This window comes from Brachionichthys hirsutus, chromosome 24 (assembly GCF_040956055.1).
Source record: "Brachionichthys hirsutus isolate HB-005 chromosome 24, CSIRO-AGI_Bhir_v1, whole genome shotgun sequence".
Lineage (NCBI taxonomy): Eukaryota > Metazoa > Chordata > Actinopteri > Lophiiformes > Brachionichthyidae > Brachionichthys > Brachionichthys hirsutus.
This window is the reverse complement of record NC_090920.1, coordinates 3,904,329-3,916,830: the sequence shown is the minus strand read 5'-3', so window position 1 is coordinate 3,916,830 and position 12,502 is coordinate 3,904,329. Positions and strand designations below refer to the sequence as shown.

The following is a 12,502-nucleotide window of genomic DNA, read 5'->3' as shown; positions in this document are numbered from 1 at the left end:
GCTAGCAGTGCTGCTAATGTGGAGGTATTTCAGCTCCTCCTGACCAACCACTGGGCCCCAAGTCGTTGCAGGCGTGCAGCAGGAAGTTCTGGTCTTGCTGGACAATATTGCACGCAAAATATGCAAATGACCAAGAAGTCCCGATGCGGTTTGTAACCAGGTAAACAGCACCGCGTTGGAGGCCAAAGCCAGCTCCGCACCAGGAGATGGATGTGCACCGCGCTGCAAGGATTCACTTGCGAGTACAACCAGGGTACGGAGGTGGCGGGGAGTAGCTGGCTGCCGGCTGAGTTGGGGTGTAAGGTGGAGGACGCATCGAGGGAGGGTACATCTCATAGTCGTAGGTGTATGGAGGGGGAGGGCCTGAGTAAAAAAATAAATAAGAACAAAATTAATTTAAGTTGATCAGCAGGGTCAAAAGCACTCATTTCCTCTGTAATTGCAAACTTTACATGTGAGAAGACGAACGAGGCCCACAATGAGCGCCATCTATAGGAATTTAATGGGGCGGTTGCCCCCTCTAGTGGTATAAGGGAGAAACTACACCCTTTGTCCAAAATTACATGGAGATCATTATTTATTGTATAAAATAGCTGAAAGTGAGAACTATCAGAGGTGCTTTTAATGTGAAATATGCAGCACTGGTTTCAGAATACTTTTTATTTATCAGAATACTTGTATTGATCCCAGAAATGTAATGTTTGACAAGAAGCCGAGAAAGAATTTCATGTTTTTCACATTTAAGGCAACTGTCGGGAAAAATACAACAACAACATTCACCTGGGTATCCTCGTGTCACAGCGTTGATGTAGGAGGTGCTGAGCACGCCGACCCGTGCGCCTCGTCCATTCTTCACGCACATGCACAAGCACAGGAACAGGGCCGCCACCGCCCCCATCAGGAACACCACGCCGAAAACAATGCCGGAGATGGCGGTGCCCCTGGAACACAAACCAGTCGATCGTGATGGGAGGCAGCCGTCTCAAAAAGACACGCCTAAGCTGCTGCCATGGAAACGGACTTCAGCGTCAGATGGAGCTCAGCCATGTGATGTGTGCGAGGCGTTCAGTGTCGAGGCAAGAAAGCACTCATCCTTAGCGGGTTAGTCAGGTCTCCAGTCAGCATTAGTCAGTGCAGCAGAAAAAAAAACTGTTTAAGAGCAGCAAAGAGAATGTGAACACAAGTTGATCATTTTGCAAATACACAAAGCACGTGATCTAAACAAAGATGGGTTCATCTTAAAGAGCAGACGTCCGGAAGTGTCGAAGCAGCTGTGCTGCATCAAAGCAGGCAGAAGGTCAAAGGTCAGACCCTCTGATGGGTTCTCTTGTATTTAAAAAAAGGACAGCTGGTGTTTTTATTTCAAGCTCGCTGCCAGAACTGCAAACCTCAAGCTGTGTGTATGATCATTCCGGAAAGAGAGGAGAGGACCAAGAGATATCCCACATTCCTGATCGTATTCTACGTTGTCCTGGATTTATTCTATCGGGCGATGGCGACATTTAAATACATTTTTCAATGGAAACAGACAAAATAAAATGTGTAGCCATCATTCGATCGAGAGACATCACAAATAAAAAAAACGTTCGGTAATAAAAACATCGCTCACGTGCGTCTGGAGTTACGTTCACCTTTTCTTTACGCCACCTATACAGTCCCTTTTTATATTGTCTGAGAGTTGACTCAACTCTGCCACCTTGTGGATGTATCAATACACTCATTTCTTAAGACAGCAATAAAAACAGGTTTATGTTTTCACTTGCATCAGTTTGTTAGTTAGCATAATTATTTAAACACTACTGACGGATTTCCATAAAACACAGTGGAAGGACGGGGGCGCTAGCCGGGAAACAGCCCATTAAACGCTGCGGTAAATCCAGGCAGGGGGGGTGGATCAAGGATATTTAGCCATTTTCTCAAAAGCGTCATGGAAATAATTCACAAAATCCAATGTAAAGATATTACATTCGTGATTTAGATATGGGTGTGTCACGGAGCTCCAGATCATCCTGATCCCAACTTACGAGAGGACGTCTCCCACGTATGCGTAGTAGGAGCAGCAGAAAGGCGGTGATCCATCGCAGCAGTACTCTATGCAGCCTTCACACTGGGCTTTACCGCCACCTGCAACACACACACACACACACACACACACACGCCCTGAGGATCTGCTGATGCCGAGCATTCGGTGCTGATCGAAACAAAAGAAAGGATAGGAACATTAACTATAAATGTTTGACACTGCTGCATTTCAGGAGGTTGAGCTGTCGTAAGAATCCACTTATAATAAAATGCGCAAAGACAAAGCATTAAATCAGGTCCTGTTGTCCGGGGTACGCCTTTTAACCTTCCTTTAGATGTATATAAATTGGCTGCTGTCATGAAGCCTTTCATGAATGGACAGGCCTCTAAACAAGCCCTCAGAGACAGATTTAAAAGCGTGACGACCGTCGATTTATTACGGCCTCAGGGGGGAGAAGCTCTTAAAAAGAAACCGTCGATACTCGTCTGAGGTCGGGAGACAGTCAGGAACTTTTTCTTCCAGCTCCCAGTCAGCTCTGGAACCAAAATAAAAGCGGGTACATTTAAATAAGTCTCATTACAGGAGCGACCGGGTTCTAAAGAATGAAAGCTCACCGTGTGCCACTCGGGCCATCTCTGACACGAATATAAAACGCCTCAGAGCGCTTTCTGCTCAAATATAACAACACAATACAAAGATTGCATGGCAACAAGCGGCCGTTGCCATGCACCAGCTACGGGACATTTTGGGTTAACCGTAGCTCTGCCCGATTCATTTTTGCACGCCCTGGTCAGCCCAGTCGGCAAATCAAACAGCAGGCTGCCGAATGGAATTATTAGCACTTCACTTAGCATAGCATAATGCGACTGATGCGTTCGGAGGCTCTCTGGTCAGGAGGAGGGTTCCAGCGTCCAGGAGGGGGTTGTAGTCAAAGCCTGGTGAACGTATCAGGGGGGGGGGGGGGGGGGTTGTTGGAAAAGGATGCACACATTCCCACCAGGCTGCTCATGGAGGGGCTGTTTGGGCTGCAGAAGAGGAATGAACAGCAAAATGGAATAGAACCGCACACACATGGTGCTCCTCGTGTGTCGTCTGAACCCGCTATCCTTTCTCATTTCAAGCCCCCCCCCCCCCCCTGTGTTCTTCACCGTCACAGCCCAGCACACACACACTGTGCAGATCTTCAGTTCACGTGCAGGAACTTAAATGGAAGCAGACGAATAACCTAAAAAGGGGGGGGGGGGGGGGGTAATCACAAATCTGTGATACTTCCACCTAAATGCTCTCCAGGAGGTCCCGCAGACTCCTGCGCTCTCTGGGTGGTCTCCTGTCTCTCCACACGCTGGGAGACAATGGCACCGTGACCCCCCCCCCCCCCACCCCCATTCACAGCACTGTACCGCAGATGGGACTCAGATGAAAACTTTCAAGCGGGTTTCGTGGCGGTTTTACGCGTAATTACGCGCCTCCCCGAGGAGCTTCCTGACAGTTACCAATCACCCCGTCCCGCTCTAGAGCAATCAGGTCAATAAATCAGGGAGAAGAGGCGACTTGTGAGCAAGTTGAAGAGTTTGAAGTTTGAACTCACTGGTGAACAAACAAAGCAGGAGCGAGTTCCTCCACAGTTCCCATCCGCCCGCCCGCGTCCTCCTCCGCCACGGGCTTTCCATGATCCCGGTCCCGGTGCGCACTCTCCTTCCACACTCTGTGATGTCTTAATCCCTAACAAGAAAAGCTCTTCCACCGGTCACCTTTTCGGTTCCTCCATGCGCCTCGTTCCGTCCCAAACACCGTCACCAGTCTCGGGCTAAACTCAACCCTCGTCCGCGGACGCAGAGCTCCGGTTGTTACCGGTCCTCCCCCACGTGTGAACGCCCCCCCTCTACCGACACCTCTGGCTGCCCGCTGGGCTTTTTATTCCACTCCCCCTCCCCCGACGTCCCTCGATTGCTCAAATTACCCAGATGGGTTAACACGGGGGGGGGGGGGGGGGGGCACTTCTGGTCGATGTTTCAAAATAAGACTTGGGAATTTAAATGTCACTGCCAATTTCTGTTTAAAATTATTATTCATATTCATATTTACATCTCATTAGTCTGAAATATTTATTAATCCTATTTTTAGTCTTCTAAATACTATTTATTAGTGTAATAGTGTTTCGATGGTTTGGACATGTCCAGAGTAGAGACGGGGACTATATCGGTAGAAGGACGCTGAGGATGGAACTGCCAGGGAACAGGGCTGGAGGACGACCCAGGAGAAGAGACATGGACGTAGTGAGGGAGGACATGAGAGTGGCTGGTGTTGGGGAGGACGACGTAAAGGACAGGACTAGAGGACGACCCAGGAGAAGAGACATGGACGTAGTGAGGGAGGACATGAGAGTGGCTGGTGTTGGGGAGGACGATGCAAAGGACAGGGTGAAGTGGAGAACGTTGGGTTGCTGTGGCGACCCCTCAGGGGACAAGAAGAAAGTCCAGCAGTAGCGTAATAGTGTAAAGCATATTTAGGAATGTATTTTTCTCCTGCGGTGGCGTTTGGGTTTCAATTTAAAGTATAAGCCCGTTTTTCACACTCACAATGAAACCTGCTTTCATATTATTGATTTGTGACACTTCAAAGAGTTTTGACGCCAGTCATTGTCAGAAAGACACAGATCTGTGGAAACATAAAGCCTCTGCGGTGTATAAAAATGTCATTGTCTGGACTGATCAAGCACCAAACTCTAGTTCTGAAATGATTATTTTTACTTTTAAATATCTTGTAATTTCTTTGTTAAAAAACGAATACCCCGAAAGATTCAATTTTAATTTAAGATTTAATTACAGTATAGAGAAATACATTAATGCATTATTTTCACATGGAAAAATAACACCATGGTTCTCTAAATACATTTCTTCATTTTAGATAATGATTGCTCTCTTTTGAAATATTTTTTTGAGGAGAATTTAAAATAATATTTCTGTTTTTACAACTTTGCTTGATTGATATTGACAAACGCTGAACGCCTCGACAATAAGTCGTTATTTTATTCTGAATGGTCTAATTGCTCAATTTCCGGTTAAAGCGAAATTTGTCGCCAGTGCGTCTGTCCGTACGTGCACGCGCACTTTGCGGACGGCGGGCTGAGGGTCACCCGGGGTCCCAAGCGGGTTCCAAGACGTTACAATAAATGTAAAACAACAATGACGTTTTAGGGATCAAATTAGACGTAATTTTTCCAAACTTTTCTGTGTAACAAAAAGTGGCAAGCGGGGGATAAATCAGGCTGAAGTGCCACCCACGTTGAGCAGCCGTGAGTCATAATGCCTTCCAGATGTGTCTTTCAAGCTGTAATGACCTGACGCAGAGACAGGAAGAAAGAGGCAGGTAAAATAAGCAAGCATACTTAAACAAAAAACATATTAACTGTGACGTTTAGAATTTGTCTTTGTGGTAAAAGCTATCGTATTCCTCCTTACCTAGCGCAGGGGGGTCGGCTCGGTCCGGACACCCATCATGCTATTATGCAGATTACAGAGACGGACAGTCTGCCTCTTCGCCCCGGATGATTACAGGATAATGACTTCCTTTGTGCTGCAGTGCGAGGTGGGAGTTTGTGTTTCTCAGGGCCAGACAGGAAGTTCCACGTGTGCGTCAGCTTTTAGTGGCAGAGAGGATGTGTTTAAGAAACAGGCATATATGAAACAGCTAAAACTGCAGCGCTGCTTTCCAGCCACAGTTTGAATTTCACTCCCACAGAACTGTCCCCTGAGGGGTCGCCACAGCAAATCGATGTTCTCCACTTCACCCTGTCCTTTGCATCGTCCATCCCCAACACCAGCCACTCTCATGTCCTCCATCACTACGTCCATGTATCTTCTCCTGGGTCGTCCTCTAGCCATGTCCTTTGCATCGTCCTCCCTCACTACGTCCATGTATCTTCTCCTGGGTCGTCCTCTAGCCATGTCCTTTGCACTCTGCATTTATCCGGGCTTCAGATGGATGGATTTAGGTGTCCAAGATGCTAAAATGCTGCCATCTATTGGATAAATCCTGAATATCGAGTAGTAGACTTGGAAAGAGGGCATGTCTTCCAAGATCGTCTGCTCATCTGGCCTACTTTCATGCAAATGAGTTCAGTGTGTCTTATCTTGCAATGTTCTGGAATGTTCTCAAAAGAAAATTCTTGGATCCTCCCCTCTATCTGGATCGGCACCAACATTTAATGGACTCTTTCCTAACCCCTGCCCCTCCGCAAAGACGTCTGGAAATCACTTCAGCAGTTTTTACGTAACTGGAGAAAATGTTGAAAGATGCCATATTTCTCAATGTTAAGTGGAAAAAGTTCTGAATCGGATCCTTCATTTAGATCATCAGAATTTAAGGCTGATCTGCTTTGATTTTTGCTTCTATTTAGTTGCAATGTTTTTCTTCTGTGCAAAAATACTTATGGATTTATTTGTTAAGGGAGGTGTCAGCAGGAGGAGATGTTATCATGACTTATTATTCATGTTTTTTTTGGGATGAAACCTCAAGTAAAGTGTTAATCCTAGACAGTACTTGTTGCCGTAACAAATATGAGTCGGGCAGATTCAGAATTCCTGATATTTGTATTATGACTGACTGGATTACCAAAATGTTTTTTTTACATCTTGTAAAATCAGATTATTTCCTGTAACAGGTAGCCTAGTTATAGCTACCCCTCCGTAACTATCAATATGTGTGAATAATTGAGTTTTATGGATATTGTTAAAATATTTAATTATTGTAAATTCATTTATATTATGTTGTGTGATTTGGGGATTAAAACAAAGCAATAAACGTGTGTTTATGTGTGAAAAATGAAAAGAGACCAATAAGATGCTAAAGTCAATGTGATATTTATTCATGAACCTAGGACCACACTATATATATATATATATATCACAGTATATAAATACTCTATATATTTTACTCCCTTCTGTGATCTCAATAACAAAAAATAATATTAAAAGCCACATGATTATATTAAACAGGCTGTACAAAAATAAATAATGTTTGGATATTTTGTACAAAAAGGGAAAGTTTGGATAGAAAAAAAATCAAAAGGTGCCTTCGCAGAAGGCGGGAGCAACTCACTTATGAAGTAGCAGCAGGAGACGGTCCCTCGTTACGTCTCCACACACACACACACACACACACACACACACACTCACGCGAACGCACACTCTCACACTCCTCTTTGGTCTTTCAAGCGTTCCCTCATTGAAGGCTGTGGAGGTGAGGGAAAGATATGGCTAAAAGGTTATAAAGTCCCGTGTACTGAGGCATTTAAAGACAGTCGGATGTTCCAATGTGCCACTGAAGGATGAAGTGCTACAGGTTTGTGATGAAACAAACAAACTGATAAACACCATGACTATTAGCTATCTTATTTTGCATACCTGATGGGGTGAGCAGGTCGACTAGGAGCTACTCGCTTTCATTAGTTTCTCTTTATAATCTCTGCGATACCCTCCCCCACCCCAACCCTTACTCGTCTGTCCAGCCCAGCTTGGACAGACGTTTGCATGCATTACAAACTCGCCACACAGTCTCACGGACACACACAAGCATGCGATTGGCACGATAAGCAGCATGCTCCTTCAGGAAATCAGGAATGTCCATGCTTCCGTCCCCTGAGGAGAGGCAGGAATGTGCCACTGCCGCGCTGGAGCCAAACAGGCTGTACTCAGTCTCAGTCCAGCCTCAAAGGCCAAAGGGAATGGGTAAAAGACGGTCAGCGGAAGCACCGTTGGGACACGGGGTCCTTCGGGCTGTCTGGAACCCACTAAAACCTGCAGCGCTCTTGCTCTGGTTGTAAACGTTCATCAGCCTCTTCAACCGTTCAACGGAGGCCCGACAAGATCAGAGTCTTTGTGCGAAAGACAGTTATCTTGCAACAGCAGTCCTTAACAGACACCCTGATGGCACAGATCCAGCAGGGGTCGCGGCCGGCCTTTGGCGTCGCAGCTATCATGGGCTAATGTGCGACCATCATGGCCGATGCAGCGCAGGTGGCGTTTGCGGAAACCTCGCCCGCAGGTCTTGGAGCACGGCGACCATTCTCCTAGGAGCCAGGTGGGGCAGGGCTGCGTGGCACAGGAGCGTGAGGCCAAGGGACGCAGCTCCTCTGGGCAATCTCTGGAGGGACGGCCTTGGGAATCCAGACACACAACGGCTCGGTGCTGTGTACCTCTCCCACATGTCTGAGAGCACAGACCCCACTCCCTCAGGGTCCACTCGGCCCCGCCCACCTCTCGGATGGCATTGATGGACTGGCGGCGGCCTCCGTTGTTGCTCGACGCTGAAGCAGCGTTATTGGGTCTTGGTTCAAAGTAGCTGAACTTTACCCGGGGCCTTGGCGCTTCTCCGACCGACAGCACCTGGATGGTGAGGGGCTCAGGGAGAGGGAAGAAGCTTCGGATGCGCTCCAGGGTGGCGGAGGAGCCGCTGTATCGCAACAGTGCTCTCCGCAAGGGAATGTCAGTCTCCATGGTCATTAGCTTGTAATCGCCATTTAGCAGGTAGGTTCTGTCTTGGCGACGCACTGCCAGGTAACTGTTATCATGACGGCCATTGCCTGGGGCACGTTGCTTGACGTCCAGGTGGGTTGCACCAGCAGGAACAGTCACAACATCCTGGTAGCCAGGTCTGAAACATATGCAGCTCGCAGTCAGACTTAACCCTGAACACATTTATTTGTTGAATAAATATGTTTTAGTGATGTTTACCTGGCACGCTCCAGCGATCCAGACACCTTCTTGCAGGTGGAACCATCTCCACCACACACACCACACTTATCAAAGCGCCGGTTAGAGCCAATGACACGATCGCATCCAGCCTTGACGCACTGGCCTTGAACACAAACGGTAGTGGAGTCTGGGCTGCAGGGGGTACCATCGGCCACCTGGGGGCAGCAGAAAATCATAAATAGAACTTAGGAGGGTCTGCAACTCTTACATAAAGAGTCTGTGTCAAAAGGAAAAGTGTAGCCTGAGGCTAAGAGAAAATACTATTGCTGATCCTTCAACCTGCAAGTCTACACAAGAGGATTGTCATAAAATGATGATGTAACACAGATTTAAAACAAAGTCAAACCACAATTTGTTTATAGCATCGAGCTTTGAGCAATCCTCACCTTGGATTTGAGTACAAAGAAGTATCCAGTCCCCTTGGCCCGGCACACCAGCTTACAGCGATCTTTGGGAGAAACTCCTGCATACTTGGGCACCCACTCGACTCCTTCGCCTGAACCCAGAGACACTTGGGCCGACATATCATTGTGGGCCAGGCATTGTTCCTCACGAAATGACAGGCCTGAGGTCGAGACACAGAGGTCATATTTAGTGTTTGCTAACTTTGTCTCGGACTGATTTGTTTCTCGTCATAACCCTGCTCTCTTACCGTTGGCATCAGGGCAGGTGTCTGTGTTACAGGAGCGGTACTGGATTCTCTTGCCCTCGCAGAATTTGCCCCCATTTCTGGGCAAAGGGTTGTCGCATGAACGAAACGAATACTGCACCCCTCCACCGCAGGTCCGAGAGCAGTCGCCCCACGGACCCCAAACGCCCCAGCCACCATTGACAGGAGTCTGAAAGCACCGGGAAGAACTCAGTTACAATCCTGAACTGGATTGGAGGATTATGAAACAGTATTAACTACTTTTGACAATGCATTGGTTTTTGAGCATTCTGAAGCCAGCTGCTACCTGGTGTTTGGCGGCTTGGTTCTTGGTGAGGCACTGTCCGGCCAGGCAGTAGCTGTCGTGTCCACATGCCGTTCCATCGGCCCAGGGGAAATTCTTCGTCTGGCACACCAGCAAACCGTTGGATGTGGTCACAGTGCACCACAGTGCTGCACACGTGGTACTCAGATCAGGACAATGCTGGGAGTCATCACCAAAGGTCAGTCGACACTGGTGGTCAGCATCGTAGACCGTCCCGGGCAGGGGCTGGGGTAGCGGCTGAGGTTTGACCGGTTTATCCAGCAGGCACTGACCATGGCCATTATCCAAAAAGGTGGTGACCATGAGGGCAGAGCACGGGGACCATGGCTGCTGCTGGTCCAGGTTCGACAGGGTTGAGGCCATCATGTGGGATCCCCAGTGGGCGCCGTTGACCCCAGAGCACAGCTGAGCATCATCATGAGGCATGTTGAAGACATGGCCTTCGGGACAGAGAGGACATAAGAGTTCTTTCAGCACCTCTGACATCAGTGTCGTATGTTACTTGTTTTAGACACAGGACCAGCGGTTCTGCTTACCCAGCTCGTGAGCCACTGTAAACGCTGCTTGCAGGCCATCATCCTCGATAATGGAGCAGCTCCTGTCCGGGTCGCACACAGTACCAACATCCGCCATGCCCAGAGTGTCACACGAGTGGGCGCCGCATAGGTCCTACACAAGCAGAGAGAATACACTTCAAGTTTAAATACTGAATGACAAATCATTTTAAGGTGTTAACCCTTATTTTGCTCCAACTCACCGTTCTGGTAAAGAGCACGGCGGTGTCGTAATGCTCAGGGTGGCGATCGCTTGGCGGGTTGTGCTGCCGCTGCCACTGGCAGAAGTTGCGTAGGGTCAGGGCGGCGTTAGACGACACCTGAGGGCCTCGTTCTTCCTCATACACCACGAGCAGCTTCACCACCGCCAGGCTGATGGAGTTGTGGATGCTGGGGTGGCGGTAGAGGCGAGATGCCACTGCCATGATGGTCAAAAGGTAGGGTTTGAGGCCGGCGCCGTGAAACTCAGCCATGGACTGGTCGGCCACGAGCATTATCTCCAGGTAGCGAGGCGTGGAAACAAAACGTCTGGCCCTATGGTGAGCTGAGAGCACAAGATTGCAAAGGTCAGTTTAAATTCTAGCGCACTAAAATGGTTCCGTTTGTCTGAAACACTGGGCCAGTGTCGTCAAAAGCAGACAAAAGGGTTATTTTCCACTGGGATGGAGGCTCCGAAGTGAAGTCGGGATGTGTCTGGAGGAGCCCGGCTGTGACTCAGTGTCACGCCACCGGCGGCTCCTCCTCCTCAGCGGCCACATTCCCACAGTGACCTTTTCTGGTGGGGAAAAAAAATCCTGCGAGTTTGAATGGGCGAAGGGAGAAAATCCTTTCTAGGGAAAAATGTCTGACGGTGCGAGTTGTACCAGGAGGCGAGTTCACGCGTCTCAGCGCCGCAGGGCTCTGGCTGCCCCCCCCCCCCCCTTCTTCCGTCACTCCTCCTCCTGTTTCCCCTGAGACCCCCCCCCCCCCCCCCCTTCCTCTTCCTCCCTCCCTTCCTCCTCCCCGCTGTCAAAAAGGTAGCTGAGTCCAGTGCGCACGCTGCGCGCCCTGGCACACGCGCAACTCCTGCTGACAGCAGTTTGGTCACGCATAGTCTTACTCTAATAGATTACCTTTATAAAATGAATTAAAAAAAGTTTTTTGCATGTGTTCTACTGTTCATTAAATTACATTACATAAATATTCTCTATATTTTTTCCTTGGCATTCCTTGGATTCCTCTGATCATTTAAAATCAGCCTATTATAAAATGATGACGACTGTTTTACTGTCTTACCTGTCTGGTCTGCGTCAGCGACTCCGTGCGTGGCTTCCTGATCCAGATTCTTTGGCACCCTCTTCTCGTCCTCGTTGACCCCGCACTTGGAGCTCTCCTCCCCGGCCAAACCTGCCCGACCTCTTCGGCGGATCATGTGGACGTCATCCTCGGTGCCAAGGAATTCGCTGGAGTTCAGAGGCTGAATGAAGTACTCTTCACCCTGAGAGTAGAATCCGCCTCTGAGTCCGTGGCACAGGTTGAGCGCAGCGGCAGAGTGCTCCTCTCCATTCACGGTGCCGGAGAAGAAACAACCCGGCTCGCCTCCGCGTTTGGGTTCCTGTGTGGCTTCGGAGTCGGGAGTCCCCACAACGTGGAAGACAAAACCCGGCGCCAAGAAGGTCTGGTCCGGCTCTAACCGCAGGACCAGGACCTCGCCAAATGCGTCCAACCTATACGCCCTCATCTCCGCTTCTTTCTCCTTCTCTTCTGCCGACAGAGTCAGCCACGGATCGGTTTGGCTTTCCGACCGGGCCGGCGAGTCTAGTCTGACAGGCACAACGGAGCACTCCTCCCAGGCGCCGCGCGCCGCGCCGACGCACAGAGAGGCGATTATGCCGATGGAAACGCGTAAAAGCAGCATCATATAGCTGAAATCCGACAAGTGGAAAAAGCGTCTACGAGCAAGTACGTAAATCCCTTAAAAGGCTTTCCACTATGAACTACAGACCCCAAGTATTTGGACGTCCACAATACCGGCACCCAAATTACGCACAGAAATCTTAAAAAGGATCTAATCCAGTGTAAAATTCAGTTAAACTGCAGGGTTGACTTGCTGTAAAAAAATAAAAAATATAAAACAATAATGTTGACGGTATTTCCAACAGGCCTCCTCCAGAACGCTGCAGATTCTTTTTTGTAATTCTCTCTTTGCGTTCAGGA

At 48.7% G+C, this 12,502-nt stretch overlaps 2 protein-coding genes across 2 annotated transcripts; both read right to left on the bottom strand.

Annotated features, from left to right (window-relative positions):
* Window positions 1-232: 232 nt before the first annotated feature.
* Window positions 233-3,693, bottom strand: cyyr1 (cysteine/tyrosine-rich 1). Its single transcript, XM_068756512.1, has 4 exons — window positions 3,612-3,693; window positions 2,025-2,124; window positions 781-941; window positions 233-363 (listed from the first exon to the last, which is right to left on the bottom strand). Exons 1-4 carry the CDS (start codon window positions 3,691-3,693, stop codon window positions 233-235), a joined length of 474 nt encoding a protein of 157 aa, XP_068612613.1.
* A 3,203-nt stretch (window positions 3,694-6,896) lies between these two features.
* Window positions 6,897-12,206, bottom strand: adamts1 (ADAM metallopeptidase with thrombospondin type 1 motif, 1). Its single transcript, XM_068756250.1, has 8 exons — window positions 11,582-12,206; window positions 10,510-10,850; window positions 10,289-10,421; window positions 9,735-10,192; window positions 9,431-9,617; window positions 9,165-9,343; window positions 8,758-8,933; window positions 6,897-8,677 (listed from the first exon to the last, which is right to left on the bottom strand). Exons 1-8 carry the CDS (start codon window positions 12,204-12,206, stop codon window positions 7,936-7,938), a joined length of 2,841 nt encoding a protein of 946 aa, XP_068612351.1. The 3' UTR covers window positions 6,897-7,935.
* Between the last annotated feature and the right edge of the window lie 296 nt (window positions 12,207-12,502).